Raw genomic sequence first — 17537 nt, forward strand, 5'->3', positions numbered from 1 at the left:
TATCATTACTTTTATTATTATTGATATTACTGTTGCCGTCATCACAAGGTATTATTAGCACCATCTTTAGTATTATTATTATTATTATTATTATGCATGCTAGTACTACTTGAATACTACTACTATTATTGTCAGATGGTCATCACTGTTTATTTTCATTGCTGTTATTATCATTGCTGTTCTATTGCTGTTTTTGTGTTTTGTGTTTGTATGTTTTGCACTCTTAATAAAAAAAAATTATTTAATAGGATAAAGAATAAGAAAACAATCATGTAATCAATTTCTTCTATTTTGAACTAATATTTGTGTTTTGAAATACGAATAAGAGTGAATATGTGCATATGTTGAAAACGCAAAATTTTTGTCTCGTCACATTCATTCATGAATTAACTTACTCGAATCATAGAAATGATTCATCCTATATTTACGATTCAAAACGGCGAAATTTGACCAAAACGTAGAGTACTTTGTATAACAGGCTAATACTCTTGGACGTTATACATTTCTATTTTAAAACAGTAGTCAAATATTGAATATTTTTCTATTTATAGCTTACCTCACACTTTTTCACCGGTAAAAACTGAACCGTCGCGCTGGAATTCATCATCATCAGAAAAGCCCGCCCTTTTTTTATTTGATTGGCCATCTCAGTCATTTTGACATTGATGCGCGCAGTTAGACCAATGAGGCAGAGCAGCTTCCCTAAAAAAAAATTATTTAATTTTTAAAACATTTTGTCATCCCAACAATTGACAAAGCAGCATCAGTATCAAATATTATGGAGAACAAGTTGGCCAAAAAAAAAAAACTTTCATGATTCAGTCGAGGCTTTTCTTTGTCAAACAGAATGACATTTAAATGAAAGCTGACCTTTTCATCAATCTGGACAGAGGTTGGGCTTGATTAATTTGATTAAAACGTTTCAGCTTCAGTTTACTAATTCAAAGCCACATAGACTAAATCAGGGTGTCTCAACCTTTCTTGGCAGCAAAAGCCACTATGCTCTAAATTATTTGATGTATGCTATGAGATTTATTTATAAGTAATATTCTAATCTTTCCACGTTTTACAAAAAAAAAAAAATGCAACAATTCTATACAAATGCTGTTATATTAATTCCATCAATTGTGCACATAATCTTTTTTATTTTTATGTCTCTTATAGCTGCATTTACTTGTTAAAAATAGAGTTAAAAACACTAATATTATGAAATGTGATTAAAATTTAAAATAACTGTTTTCTATTTTAACGTCATGAAATGTAATTTATTCCTGCATTACTCCAGTCTTCAGTGTCACATAATCATTCAGAAATCATTTTAATATGCTGACTTGAAACATTCCAGGTTATTAATGTTAAACTTGAAACATTCCAGATTAATGTAAAAAGTTTTGTTGTTGTGGAATCTGTGGCACTTTTTGAAAATTAGTATTCTTTCATAAACAGAAAGTCCAAAAGAACATTTTATAACATTTTTTTATGCCTTAATGTATTTGTTTAGTATCCTTGCTGAATAAAAGTATTAATTTCTTTAAAAAAGATATACCCCAAACATTTGAATAGTATATACATAAAGTACCCATAAATAATAACATATTTAAATATACAGTATATTTTACATAACCCTGGTAAAAAAAAATTTTTTTTAAATTCCACATAAATGACAAACCAATTTCCTCCAGTAGCTACTGATGATCAGGAACATACAGTCAGAAATGAAGATCAATTTAGAAACCAGTTCTAGCAGTAAATCCACCCTACTCCTTTAGTGCATTTTGAAAGGCCTTTACGGTACAGATAAGAATCTACAGCTCTCAGAAAGGTATTGTCATTCTTTGTAAACCAACCACACGAACAATTGCGGCAAATGTTGCGTGAAGACAATATGCCATCCTTGTTCTACCTCCCAGAAGTTTGGAGGCTGTCTGACAGTCAATATACAGTGAAACCTACTGAATCCTGAGAAACAAAAACACATATTTAAAAAAAATTAAAATGAAAAAGAAATAAAAACAAATGGACTTAAATAAAAAGCCTGCACTTGCAATAAAACATAACATTGTAAATAATCATTTAAAAAATATTAATAAAATAAAAAAAGAAACACGTTGTTGAAGGAATTTGAAAACTATCGTTTCCAGAGAAATTTCTCATTTTTTTTCCAAAGTTGCGAGCTTTCGGCTTTCTGATTACTCCTAGACTTTGCAGAGACACTGGCACTGTTACAGATCTTCTCCACCTCTGTCAGATCTGTGAGTTTGTTAATGCTCTCCTCATTTCCTTCATTCAAAATGTCCCAAAAGTCTTTTCCTTTACTTTTTGCTCTTTCTGTGCATGTGGATGCTTTCACATCTCTAGCTTGGTCCACAGTTTGCCTCTTTGACTTGAACAAGTCATCCAGGATGGATGTGTCACCTATAAGGTCAGTGATTTGGGAGAAGCTGTTGGTCTGGGTTGAGCTTGATGCAACACAACCATCTGTGGAGACACGAGATGACTGTGAAGGGTATTCCTTGTCCTTGAAAGGTTGTGAGGAAGTAGTTATGTTGGTTTTACTTTCTTCTACTGGTGCACAGCTCCTTTGAGGAACATGTCCAGAAGTCGATGATGAGAATTTGTCTGTGGAGGGCATCTTAATTGTATTGTTTGTGAGGTCTGTACTGCAATGAAGGTGAACCTCAGAGGTTTCTGTTTCACCCACTTTCTTTTTCTTTGATGTTTTTCTTCCATCCTCAACCTCAGGGGTTGGTACCTCAACTTGAGTTTTAAGAGGGGAGATTGGGTGGGCTCTTTTTGAGGTAGGTCTTTGTCTGGCTGTAGACGGAGGTGGTGGCTCTGGCTCGATGGGTTTAGGAAAGGTCTTTCTGATGATGTTCTTAAGCTCAGGGCTCTTCTGGCTGTAGAAGCTCCGTAATCGGCTAAGTCTCTGCTCCGAATCGTTCTTCAGAATCTCTTCTGCAAAGTCCCGCACAGAGTCGAATCCAAAGAACTGAGCCATGTCTTCCAACTGCTGTCTGCAAGACCAAATATCATCTTAATGACACAACTTATCTTAGAGAGACAGCTAACTACAAAACCCTTGTTAAGCATGTTAATTTGGTAATCTGCGGCAAATCTGGCTTCTATACAGGTTAAAGACAAATAGGAAATAGTTTTTACAAATCTATTTCAAATACACATGCCAAATTCTTAAAAAAGTACTCTTTGTATACATGTTGGTTTCAATACATGAACAGAGTCAAACCATGTGACATTTTACAACCTGAACTAACCTTGTCATGTCCTAAAAATGTCAAATTATCTTTTACATTTTAAGAGACTTATGGACCTTGACACACAGTCATGAGGGTCTGCAGGGCTCTTCATATATCATTTCCTGTTTTTTTCTGCAAGTTGGTTAGACCACACAACTTGGAATTTGAAATATTAATAAGTAGTTTAGTTAAAAACTGAGTATATTGTAGTGTTCTAAGAGATTGTTTTATCCTCCATGCATTGCAAAATACAGGCAGGGAGCAAGTTTATGACAGTCTGTATATTATATCATTAAACCACAGCCCATAAGTTACAACATAATAAGAACCAGAAGATTTGCTTAATGCTAAAAGCTACAAAACGTGACATAAAACATGCTCTTAAAGGGAGAGTTCAGCCAAAATTAAATACTCTGTCATCATGTATTCACCCTCATGTTGTCTGAAACCTGTCTTGACTTTTGTTCTTATGTGGAACATAAAAAATATTTGAAGAAATGCCCAAATGTTGTTGGTTTGTTTGTTTGTTAGTTTTTTGACAATGAATTGGAAATCAATGCTAACCAACTGTTTGGTTTGGTAACCAACATTCTTCCAAATATCTTCCTTTATGTTCCGCAATTGAAATAAAGTCATACGGGCTTTCGATGACATGCAGCGGAGTGTATAACTGATGACAAATGTTGGGTGATCTATCCTTTTAATATAAATTCAATTACTAACCCCAAATTCAACATTTTAAAAGCCCATTTTTAAAGCATAAAACAACAACTCCGAAAATTCAGCATTAGTGTCTTTAAAGAAAACCTCTTTGTAATTTGAAACTGAAAGAGCTCAAAAGCTGCTTGTGGCGTAACTTCTAATGGTAGTTGCCACCCTTTGTGGTTCCAAAGCAAAAGCTATCTATGAAGCAAGCCTCTTAAGTATGTGTCTGTGTGGAGCTGAATCACATTACAGCAGTTCATCAAGGAAAAGAGTATATACTTGTGTGTGTGAGTGTGTTTTCACCATTACATGAACAAACAGTACATTTATGAGACTGTACTGAGGAGAAAAGCAGAATAAAGAGGGGGTTTTGCTCATGACTTGGGAAACGGGTGGGTGAGAGGGCTCTGGGGTGGTCTTCCCTCACTCCTGCAGCCCCGGGGGCCAGGCGGGGGCAGCACACCATAGCTGTGGGGAGAACTGGCACATGGCCCTGCGCTACCAGGAATTTCCTCTCACTGACTTGCTGTTCTAGTGTTTGTGTTTTTAGCCCAATTGACACGATTATTTGCTTTGTGCAGAGTTGACGGCGAGTCGGATCCTTGTGTGAGGAGAAATCGAAGTATTTTGGAGAAGAGAACAGAGTTACCTGCACATGCTACTGGGTGTCTCGCCCACTATGACAGTAACATTGTTCAGGCGGTAAGAGGTTTTGATGTTGTGTTTGACCGGATGTTCATTGTGTGATCTGCCATATTCCTGCAGTGTCCGATCTCCATCAACATGATCTGTGAGTACGGGATCAGATGACTGGGTCTACAACACAATAAATACAGAGTGTTAGAATTGGGCTCTAAAAATTATTTAACAAATCTTTCCCCAAAAATCACGATTCTTTTCCTAATAATTCTGGATTGATCAACCAAAAAATTATATCTGGAACTAATATGTTAATAATTATATAATATTGAAAATAATACAACGGACAAAACATTACCAATACAGATCAATATCATGCTGTGTGCAATGCTGAAAACTAGCACATATCAGATCTGCATTTGCAGTAGATTTACACCACAAAACATAATTTTAAACAGCCAAGGACAATATTCTACGTCATGCAGTGTTTCCTGCACCGCAGAGCTGAATCTCCTGCACCACAGTGAGCGAAATTATATTTTACAGGAATTAAGATTTTCCAGCCTGAGCTTTATGTAATAAAAGATTAAAAAGTCTAATGTACCACAAAATAATGCAAAATTAAAAAATCAGCCATTTCTTTTAATTAATCACTCTGAAAGAAATATATACATTTTAAGTTATTGGTCTCAATCAGTCTGATGAATCTTTCACAGAATGGTGCAGTTACTGAATCAACATTTGACTCACTCACTGAACAGAGGTTTTTACTTTCAGTCAAGTCTGGCAGGAAATTCAGAAGTTTTGTGTAATTCGGGATTGTAAAATAATTGAGTATTATACTGTTGTTCATATGACAAGCATGTAGTTCAAAATTTCTTTTAATAAATTGTATTTTTGTACTTGCACTGAAATAATGTACACAAAAGTGTGAAAATTGTTACTGAAATTGTGGTGTGCAAAAAATAAGGCATGGTTTGTTTAAATGACAACATGTACTTAAACACACATTGTGCAACAGATTTATATATATAAAAAAGAAAAAAATAAATCTCTAAAGTATACCGAAATACTATTGTTAGTTGCACTAAAATACTGAACACAAAAAGTGAAGCAACTGTTTAATTCGCCCTACAGCATGCATATATATAGTTTTAAAAAAAACATATTGAAACCTCTGACGAGTCTGGAAGCTGGTTTGCAAGAAGCTGCGAGTGCTTGTTGAGTTCAAACACATCTCGTACTGCAGCACGGCTCAGGCGGTCTTCTGCTCTGCTGGAGCCCACTACCTTCTGATTAGAGTGGGTGTAGCTCACGTGCTGAAGACCACCTGTCAGAGAAGTCAGAAAATATGTTCAGGTATATTACATTGAAACAGTCTCAAAATGACTTCAATCTTCTCCAAAAGGTCCAAATTTGTCATCTGTTTGTTTTTTGACTGAAACAACACAGTGAACTCTAATGTAATTGTTAATTATTATTTTTGTTTATTGTTATTTGGTTGCTGCAAATCATCTGTGATTTTCTTAAATGACTTTTGTTTGATTAAATTATATATTCTGTGTGTGATGATTTGTAAAAATCTAAAAAGATATTAAATATACAAGATGATTCCCAATAAATAGTCCAAGTTATTAAATGTTCTACCTATTAATGAGTCCAGTGTTCCAGTGTTTTCTTCATCTCTGGATTGGGTTTTGTCAGATCCTGATGTTTGCCATGAGTTTCGGCTCTTTATGCACAAAGATTTTTGAGTGGAGTTGTCCCTCCCAGAGGACCATCTGTCAGCTGATTTATTGTCCTTCATACATCTCATGCCTTCCTGGGGAACTTCATCTTCTGATGAGCTAAAACTTTCATATTCAGATCTGTTTTCTGCAAACTTCACCCTTTTGTGAAAACGATTCTTGCAAGCAGTCATGCTGTCTTTGTTGTGTTTATGTGAACTTGTTGGAAGGAGCTCAAGGTCTGCTGATTTTTTCTGCTGTTTACTATCAATGACTCCCTCCAACATTTCCTTGGATTCAACGGACAGATCCCGCGTCTTAGATGTTTGTCCCTTAATCATGATGGGTTTTTCACAGTTGTCCTCATCCTGACTACTAGAGTCCTCATCACTGTCCGTCTCCTGCCATTCTCTCTGAGCAATTTGTCTCTGGAGCAGACCATACAGGCCCATATTGCCAATGCAGGTAGCACCATCTCCCCCCACTTCTCCTGTGAGTGCTTCTGAGGGCCTGGGCCTGGAGCAGCAGGGATCTTCATCCTCACTTGCACTGCTGAAGTCCAACACCCCAGCGGGTTTAAACCCAGCACCAGCTGATCCACCTGCTTTCTCAGTAGCAGCATCTGCTGACTGAAGATCCTGAGGTGAATCAAGAGGCTCTGTTAGTTTTATGCTGGAGATGGTTTGTTTAACGATTATTTGTATATAAATATGAAAAATAAAGATACAAAAGTTTAGTGAGTTGCTCTTCAAAAAGGTGCTTTATTTATTTATTTTGTTCCTTTTTTTATTATTTTATCTTCATTTTTGTTATACGTCAATTTATTTGTATTTGTAACCGAAAATCTCTATATATCGATCAAAAATCTGCAAACTATACATATGCTATATTTTAACATATATTTATACAATTTATTTCCCGTTTTTCCATAATATACACAATATATCACTCTATACACAATATACCAATATGCACGCAATAGCTTTCTGCTATTGCTATTGAACAACAGAAATGCTGTATCTCCAAACAATGTTATATTTAAGCTAGTGGTCTAAATTGAATGTAATCTGGGTGATAAAATAAAATAAAATAAACAACTTTCTACGGTTTCATCTTTGCTAAATGCAAAAATTCAAATACAACTGAAATGGTGCAAAAACAGAACATTGTAGGAAACACTGCTCTCGACCAGGGAAAAGTCATATTTGGCAATAATTTATATTCTAAACCAATTCAGATTGAAATTTATGTAACCGTTTTTAACCAATAACACCTAAAACACATCAAATGCAACTTTATCACACTTTAATTGATAGCAACATCCAGTTTTCAGCAAAACATTGACTTTAACAAGCCGCGGCGCTGCAGTCAGTGCCCATCCTCTTCAGAAAAACAATGTGTGAGGTTCTTTCCAGAAGAACAATTAGATAAGGCCTCTGCTGAGTAAATAAATGTGGTATAGATAGTACATTTCTGTGTGGTCTTCCCCATTGGGCTTGAGAGGGGGTTGATTATGACCATGTGTTCGCCTGTCATGCCGTGGGAATAGATGGATGATGGGAAAGAAGAGGGGAGGGATGGGTGGGAAAAAGAAACGCTTCAGACACGGGTCTGTGAAAGGGTGGGTACTCACTGGCTCCTGCAACCTCTCGTCCAGAGCTTGAGTTCTGGCCGTCGTGATCCCCACCTCCACTCGGCCCTCCCTCTGTGAACCAAACACGCGATTCCCATCATGTCAGTGAGAAGGAATTCATTTCATATAAACAGTTCATTAAAGGGATGTCATTAGGGATATGTAGAAACCCTTTAGATAGCATCCACATGCTCCTCAGAAACTCTGAATTACAAATCCACAATCTGCACTAAAAATCTACTTTAATACCACAAGACTAGGGCAGCAATAACCAACTGATATAACAGATGTCAATTACAGATATATACAGGGGCGGAATGCAGAGTTAGAGAGCATGTAACAATGCAATTTTTTTGTCTTTTTACCTCCAGGATGCGGTGAGTAAGACAGGTGCCATCAGTCTGCAGACGAAAAAGGTTTCGGATGCCAAACAGCTCTCCTGCCTGGCCATCGGTTCCCTGAACAGCCTCAAAGTAGCGTCTAGCATTCTCCCGGCCGATGACTGATGACTGAAGTTGCTGTCAAAAAATCAAGGAGAAAAACAGTGTTAGATTTGACATCATTTTAGTGTAAGGACGAGGGAGCTAAAACTAAAGCTATTTGAGTATGTGGCTACAACTATAAGAACATTTATTAATAAAATTTTAACATTTTAAAAATTGTTAATATATGCACCCTTTCACCTTTGATGCACGGTATTATGTCTATTTTTTATGAACATACCTGTTTGTAAATCTGGCGCAGGTATATGATCTCCTCTACTGTTCCTAAAGAGATAAGTCTAAAAACAGTCACATCCCTGCACTGTCCAATACGATACGCCCTGTAAATGAAAGCAGAAAGAATTACAGGTCTTATTGGGACCTTGATCATTTCCATACAACTTGGGTTAAATGTTGGGTTACCATTCAAAAGTTTGAGGTTGGTAAGATTTTTTAAAAGACGTCTCTTATGCTAATCAAAGCTGCATTAATTTGAACAAAATACAGTTAAAATCTTGTGAAATATTATTATAATTTAAAACAACCGTCTTTCATTTAAAATTTTCAAATGTAATGTTCCTGTGATGGCACAGCTGAACTTTTAGCAGCAATGTAGCGTCTGGACCAATCAGACACACCATTTTTCATTTGATTTAACAAATCAATTATTCATTAGATTAACAAACGTTCACAGACCCCTTCACAGACCCCAGAAGTGTGAGCAGACTCTTCCGGTTAATCTGACAACAGCACCCACTTCACAGACCTGTGTGTAAACAAAGAACTGCGTGTAGCCAACGCTAACTCGTTAACCCCCGCACAGGCATTTAAGCTAAGCCCTTTACCTCTACTGCTAGCTGTTAGCATCCGACTAACACATAGATAGGCGTGTAAAGTGTAACTTTCTAACCACACCTCTCTCTCCCTCTCTCTCTCTCCCTCTCTCTCCGTCACTCCTGGTGTCACTTCCTGTTGATGCCATCAACTCCTCTTTGGATTCAGTTCGTGTGGTCCCCACCCACATACTGGGTTTTACTTGTGTTATTGAATGAGCTGATTCGCTACAGCAATTACTCCAGTATTCAGTGTCACATGATCCTTCAGAAATCTTTCATATATGCTGATTTCGTGCTTAACAAACATTTCTTACTATTAGCAATGTTGAAAAGCAGTTGTTCTGCTTAATATTTTTATTGAAACCATTACATTTTTTCCAGGATTCTTTATTGAATAAAAAGTTCAAAAGAACAGCATTTATTTGAAACTGAAATTTTGTAAAATCTTTTGTAAAATTTAGTTATCACTTTTGATTAATTTAATAGGTCTTTGGTAAACAAAGTATTGTTCAAAGCATCAGTATTCATTTCTTTCAATCTTTTGAACAGCAGTATATCTACTGGTGCAGAATTTTGAGAATGATTGTCAGTATTCAAAACATAGTACTTCATCTTTCTGGCATGCTGTTGTGAAATGTGAATACCTAATGTTATGACTTTTTTCTCACCTGTCAATAGCCTGAAGATCATTGGCAGGATTCCATGTTGGATCAAACAACACAACAACATTCGCTCCAACGAAGTTGAGACCAAGCCCCCCCGCCCTAGAGAAGAAACATGAGGATCAAAGTCATTATGAATCATGTTGTCATAAATGTATGTGGGATCTTATAACGAAACATAATTAACTTCTAAAGCCACACTCACAAGGTAGACACCAGACACAGGTTGACATCCCGAGAGCTGTTGAACTCTTTCACTATCTTAACTCGGTCCTTAGACTTGGTGTTTCCATCCAGTCTGTGATACTCCAGACCCTCGGCCATGCAATAGCTTTCTAGAACATCTAACAGCTGTTAAAATACATATAAAGAAAGGTTTGTTTTACCTGATTCACACTTATTAGAAAATTCAAATTAATTCCATGTATATATTTTGATAGACACAGGAAAACATTTTTTTTTAAATGTCATTTCTTTAACAAACTTTTTGTAAGCACCTCACCTTGGTGGAGAGAGAGAAGAGTAGAACTTTGTCTTTCTTTGCGATAAAGTGGTTGAGTAGCTTTTGCAAAACCTGAAACAGGAAGAAAAACAGGACATGCTTCACAAAATGATGACTGGTGCAAACACAATCTTGCTTATCATAACATGTGAAAACACAAAGGTTTTCATTTAAATCGTAACGAGAAAACGAGAAGTAACATGTCAGTCAGCAGCCACTGGGTATAGATTAACAGAGCGGGTTGTGTCTTTTCTTTCTATTGCTGATGTTTCAGAAACCAGCGCCCATTCTTGTGAGGATGCCAGTAACTCAGCATCTGCCAATAACAGCACCCTCAAGATGCTCCGGCTAAAGGGAGGGGGAAACCTTTGAAAGGAAGGCCTGAAGAAACACTAAATACTGTCCTTGTTATTTCTCAAGGAAGTGTATCCACAGCCTGCGAGGGAAGACAGCTCAGGGCCAGTGCTAGCCACAAGAGGGTTTATTAATCTCCATATTGCCAGGGAAAAATCTGGAATGGACTGGAAATGAAGATATCTTGGCAGAGCAACTTTTCTATGCTGCTCGTTTGAAGCTTGAGCACCCCTGATGCTAATAACTGTAACATGCAACTAAAGAAAAGTATGTTTAGTTGCATGTTACAGTTATTAGCATCTCAACAATGAGGATGAGATTCATTGATCTTGTACATCCCTTTCTATGTCTTGCAAAACTAAAACAATGTGTTGTCACTAGGGATGCACCGATACCGATACTGGTATCGGTATCGGGCCCGATACTGGCCTCCTGTACTCGTACTCGTACTCGTTAAAATGCCCCGATACCAAACGCCGATACCACAACGCATGTGATAAGCGCCATATTTAAACAAAGAAACACTGACAACAGACAGCATGTCCAAATGAAGTTCTTAGCAATGCATATTACTAATCAAAAAATAAGTTTTGATATATTTACGGTAGGAAATTTACAAAATATCTTCATGGAACATGGTCTTTACTTAATATCCTAATGATTTTTGGCTTAAAAGAAAAATCTATAATTTTATCAATAATCTTGCTGCTGCTGCAAGCAAGTACGGGAACTTGCTACTGCCAATACATATGGCGATACAGTGCTGTGAGTATTTAAGACATACTGCTTCAGCACAAATTGCATATAAAATACCCCATAGCAGATCTATACAGGTGGAGCTGGGGAAGGTAGTGGGTTTCAGAGGAACTCTGAAAGCAAATGCTCAAGTGAATGCTAACCAGCCATTTAAATGTAAAGTAGCAAGCTCATTGGCTGCGTATGCAACATGAACCAATCAGCTTGTGTCAAGTCGTTTAACGCTGTGAATATCATCCGTTACGTTAATACTCGTCAGCCTGCGCCATCTAGAGTTTCATGACTGAACTATACATATATATCATTTGTTTTCAAATCGAATTTAATGAAAATTAAATATATTCTAGAAAATATAAAAATGCATAGTTAAAAATGACTCATTCCTTTAGTGGGGCCAATGAAAATGTTGGAAGGGTAAGTAAAAATCAGAAAGAAATTTTTTTTTTAACATACAATTATTGTGATATAAGTTCTTGATCTTTGGGAAAAATTCCTCACCTTCATTTTTCCACTGTACATGGGGTCAGACATTGCTTCAAAGGCTGCTTGTTTGCACCTCCCTGTGAAATCTGGAAATTTCCTAAAAACTTGTTCACAAATGGCTGTCACATATTTCTCCTGTGGTTGGAAGAAAAAAATCACAAAAATATTTACAGAAAGATAAAGATAATGATGATAAAGATAATATGTACTTGACCAACAGAGTGTATTTGAGCCATTACAAAATTACGACATGATATATACTGTACAATCAAACCTCATAATAGTTTCAACAGACCAGTTATACTGATTTTGTTGGATGAACGACATATACTACAGTTCAAAAGTTTTGGGGTCCGTAAAATTTTATTTTTTGAAAGAAATTACTTTTAAGGATATATTACAGTAAAGAAATTTTTAATAAATGTAAATAGAAAACATCTACTTTAAATTGCAATATTTCACAATATTACTTTTTTTACTGTATTTTTGATCCAATGACATGATTTGATCAAAAACTTACCAACCCCCAAAACTTTTGAACGGTAATGTATTTGACAATAGCCCTGCACTATTTCCACTACACCCAATTACTAACCTGTTTTTTGCTGGTTCCTTCTTTGGACTGCAGTAGTGCAACATGATTGGCCACCTTTCTGAGAATAGCTAGATAACTGAAGTACAGGTATCTAACCGGCACACCGTCTGCGTTCAGTTTGTAGCAGCACTTCTTCCGTGGACGGCCACTGCCACAGTGACACTTTCCTGAGCTCTGCAACAACAGGGTCACATCGTCTGTTTCCAGCACGGCACGATACACCTTCCGCTGGAAGTCTGTGAGAGAGCAATAGACCACCTGGAGAGGAGCAAGACCAGAAGCAGCTCATATTAGAGCACATACTATGAGATAGCATATTAATTCAGTTGGTTTTTTCAACTTGAGCTAGCCAATAACTCACTCGATCATCTTTCTTAGGTAGCTGGTCACTGATGAGGGCCTTTGTTCTCCTGAGAAACCAGTGTGAGAGTCTTTTGGCAAGGTCCTGAACTGCTTTACGGCCTTCTGCTAGAGATCTTTTTGTCACGGTGTGCTTTTGTCCATGCTCTACGGGGTCCGAAAACTTGTTTTTAAAACCCACCGGAGAACCCAGGCATCCAGGAATGGCCCTGTGACATTTAAGTGAATTAATGGAGAAATTACCATTATCATAACGCTATAATGGCGCAAAATGAAATAACTTGTGTTTCAAAACCTATTAAACTGCCTACAAAAGCTGTGACCTTCTAAGTCACCATCCAAATCAAAATGCAGTATGAGTACATCAATTAGGGTTAAAAATAGTAATGCTTTCTGAGTGCCTCACCAGTCCATAACACACCACAATTCCTCCAGGTTGTTCTGAAGGATTGTTCCTGTCAGTCCAACCCTCACTTTACATCTCATGTCCTTCATGGCCTGAGTGATCTGGGACTTTGGGTTCTTTATTTTGTGAGCTTCATCAACGATAACGGCAGCCCAATCAATACTGCACAAAACCAAGTGAGACATTATATTGTGTAAAAGATTAATCAACATCGTTCGCTTTTCAATTCCAAAGAAAGGCAGAAAAAGAATATGTTAAAAACTATACTGAACCATGAACTAGGGCAGTAACCATTTTACAGTATACTAAATGTAACTAAAATACAATACTGTGCAAAGGTTTGGTGTCAGTAGGACTTTTTTTAAAAGAAATGAATGGAGGGTTTTTTTAGCAATGATGCATTAGAGTGATCAAAAGTGATAGTAAAAAAATGATATTTTTATTTGAAATAAATGCTTTTCTTTTGAACTTTCTTTTCATCAAAGAATCCTGAAAAAAATATTTTTAAAATATATTAAAAGGGAAAATAGAAAACCTTTTTTTTATTCTAATCCATGAACCAAATTACTGTTTTTTCTTTATTATAGCCTTGGTGAGCATAAGAGAATATGACACGACACGGTAACTCAGTAATAAAAACGGTAATAAAACATGTTGCATAAACAATAAAAAAAACATCACTCAGTAGCAATAATATACCTGTTAAACTGGTCCAAACAGAGTCTAAGGGTCTCATAAGTTGTAAGAGCAATCTCACATCTTCCTCTCTGCACTCGCGCCAATTCTTCATCCTTCCTCACACCATGCACGACCACGACTCTGAAATGACCCCACGTGTCTAACTCATCTTTCCAGTTGTAGAGAAGAGAGAGCGGAGCCACAATGAGGAAAATCTGAATAGAAACAAACATAAAAGAAAGGGTTTTTAATGCAGTATTATGCAATAGAAAATCATCTAATGAGGAAATATTAGATCTGACATTCATAATACCTTCTGCACTTGTTCTGATGGCTTCTGAGACAGCAAAAACTGTGGTTTATTGTTTTCGACGTCTTTCCATGTTCCTGTTTTCCGCAGAACTGCAGCCAGGAAGCCGATGACCTAAAGGAAAAAAGGAAAGAGGAAAATGAGCAGTCCTTAAAAGGTTTAATCTATACATTGTACCATGCAGATTTACATACCTGAACAGTCTTTCCAAGACCCATGTCATCACCCAAAATGCATCCTCTAGATTTGGCATAGTTATGATAGATGAATTTTATGCCTTCTCGCTGGTAGTCACGTAAATAACGACTGATGGTGTATGGAACTTTCACATCACTTCCTGACAGCAGAAATGGCTCAGAAGGACCTGGTGGCGTCTGATTACTGTGAAAGAGAGGCCTCTCATCCTCAAACTGAGGAAGAGAGGATCTGGCATCCTGGCGCTTTGTAAATGAGTCTTCCTCCTCCATCTCCACAGAGAAAGCGTCCACATCAATACAGGTGCTAACTAGATAAAATCTTGTTTAGCTGTGACAGGCTTCTCCTTTGGAGCAGCACAAAAGTCATTTTGGTGAGCGGAGTACATTTAACCTGCAAACACAAAAATAAATACCATTGAAATCATATCAGGCTGAAAGGTTAAAGGTAAAGTTAAAGAATACACCAGAGTCATAATTTACTTACCATCAGCATGTTTTTTTTCTTCCACACAATGACAGTGAATGTTGACTGAGACTGTCATTCTACCTTTTGTGAAGAAAGACAAACCGAAAGCAAGCCATACAGTTTAGGAACAACATTAAAATTAGTAAATGATGACAGAATTTTGTGGTGAACTATCTCTTTAACTGAATTAAGTGGTCTCACTACATGATGCCGTTTCGTCTGACACGAATCAATTCACTCGACTATATTTGTAAACAGACAGGTATAACGTGACTGATGTTTACTTAGATTACATGTTAATTTGTTTTGATTTAAGTATTCTTTACGCGTTTCGATCGCTTTAAATCGCTGTTCTAACTTCTAAGTTCATTTGTTACACAGTGGAAGTCAGTTTGGTCTTACCATCATGAATTCATTTTAGTCTCGCTGTAGTTTCTGGGATGATCATTTATTTCTTGTAGTGCAAACTATGAAGATATCTGAGTGACTGTGAGATAAACAGGTAGTTTTCCCTCCGCGTGTACAATGTATTTGATTTCATTCTCATCTACTTAGCATCGTGCTGCAAACAGCGTCGCAACAGAGAGGTTGCGTTTATTTACCTATCTGTGTGTTGAGAGCAGCACTTTCCGTACAAGCGCTAAGAGTAAAGTAAAGTCAAATAAAATAACTAGATTAAATTATATATCGAATGAATACACTAAGACCAAATATATTTTAGCTCTTAATATTTACACTGTTAGGGGCAGCTTACATGTGCAAAAAGTTAACAACAATGCTAATTAAAAATAATAATGTCAAATTATTAGCCTCAAAATAAGGTCAAAATAATGTACAAATTAAATTAAATAATAAAAATAAAGCTAAAAAATAATTTACAAACATTAGATGAAAAACGAGAATTAGAAGTAAAAAAAAATATATTTTTTTTTTAATTAATAAAAATGTCAAAAGCACATAAAAACACTTACAAAAATTTTAACTAAAACTTAAAATAAAAAGACAAAGCTCAAAATATTATTACATAGTATAATAGTACATAAAATAAAATAAAAAAGAACAAAGCGTTAATTTCAGTCTATTAAATATTGAATGAATAAACTAAGATCAAATATATTTTAGCTCTTAATATTTATACTGTTAATTTTTATCACTTGTAGGGACAGCTTACATCAGCAAAAAGTTAACACCAATATTAACATCATCGTTGTTTTTGTTCATTAAAACTGGTCAAAATCATTTTAAAAATAAATGAAAATAAAGCTGAAATAAAATGCAAACATTTGATGAACAGCAAAAATGAGAAATATTGCCTAAAAACAACTAAATTAAAAAAAAACTAATAAAAAATGACAAAAGCACATAAAAACACTAAAATTTAAACTAAATTTAAAACTGAAAATTAAAAACAAAGCTCAAAATATTAATACATACTATAATAGTATATAAATAATTCTAAAATAACATTGGCTAACATCTAAGTCTTAATAATAACAACAACATCAATAATAATAATAATAATAATAATAAAACTTTAAAATCAGCTATACATGAGCTATGGGAACTGAGGCTTTATTGTTCTATCTGCAAAAAAGGCACATTTTCTACCTAAGCACCTGATCAATATGCTGACAGCCAAGCTTCAAATCAAAATATTTTTAATTGCAGTTAAATACAGCAGGCTGTGTCTGGTAACCAGACCAGACCAGTGCAAATTAGCACAGCAACAGCATGACCTACATTGATAGCTCATCTCAGACTGGAAAAGTTCCACTCGTTTGTTTGACGTCCTCCTAATGTATATCTACTTCTCACTAGATTATGCACCTCTTTCCTGGGGAGCCACCAAATCTGCTAATTATGGTCAACGAAAGTGGTTAATGGTTTTGTACACGGGTGGTCCGTATCTCTTTAACGCATTAATTCTGACTGACCTCACCATTACCTCCCATCTTGGGCAGCTGTTTTTCATAGGGGGCAAACAGACCTATGCACTTCAGTAGAAGAACAAGTGTTGTGTGCGACCCAGTGCCATGCATACTGCTATGTAAACCGTCTGTCATGACTGTTTGGGCTTCTTTATAAGAACATCTGCAGCAGCTGCCCTATAAATTCCCAGCGTTGAGAGAGGAGGAACAGAAAGTTCCATTTTTGTCTTGCAGTGTACCATAGTAGAGCGGACAACACGGGCCATCCACCACTTCCTCCTCATCTTTAGCTTGGATAACAATAACGACAGTCTGTTTCCTTATATTTTCATTCACATAGGCCCTCTTGATTGTTTCTACCACAAAAATCCTCAGTCGTTCAGGTAAAACATTTCCTGAGGTGTAATGTTCAAATGGAGACACATCAAGCTTTTCCTGAGCAATCAATGCCCTTAGGTGACTTTCCTACAATAGGCCGCAGTATCGTAATTTTGAGCTCCAGGCACATTATGTCGTCCCATAAGGTAGTGTAAAGGGCATTTTTCATTAGCAGTGTGAGATCGC

General features: G+C 36.2%; 1 protein-coding gene across 1 annotated transcript; it reads right to left on the reverse strand.

The window, feature by feature from the left end:
- Positions 1-2013: 2013 nt before the first annotated feature.
- ercc6l2 (excision repair cross-complementation group 6-like 2) lies at positions 2014-15631 on the reverse strand. The gene is made up of 19 exons (XM_016534014.1): positions 15448-15631; positions 15064-15126; positions 14577-14970; positions 14386-14496; positions 14094-14287; positions 13395-13556; positions 12990-13197; positions 12629-12886; positions 12049-12168; positions 10441-10512; positions 10144-10289; positions 9945-10040; positions 8682-8781; positions 8324-8476; positions 7959-8030; positions 6246-6963; positions 5774-5928; positions 4609-4775; positions 2014-3014 (listed from the first exon to the last, which is right to left on the reverse strand). Exons 3-19 carry the CDS (start codon positions 14847-14849, stop codon positions 2129-2131), a joined length of 3891 nt encoding a protein of 1296 aa, XP_016389500.1. The 5' UTR covers positions 14850-14970; positions 15064-15126; positions 15448-15631; the 3' UTR covers positions 2014-2128.
- Positions 15632-17537: the final 1906 nt, after the last annotated feature.

The sequence above is a fragment of the Sinocyclocheilus rhinocerous genome, unplaced genomic scaffold (genome assembly GCF_001515625.1).
Source record: "Sinocyclocheilus rhinocerous isolate Xijiao unplaced genomic scaffold, SAMN03320098_v1.1 scaffold515, whole genome shotgun sequence".
Lineage (NCBI taxonomy): Eukaryota > Metazoa > Chordata > Actinopteri > Cypriniformes > Cyprinidae > Sinocyclocheilus > Sinocyclocheilus rhinocerous.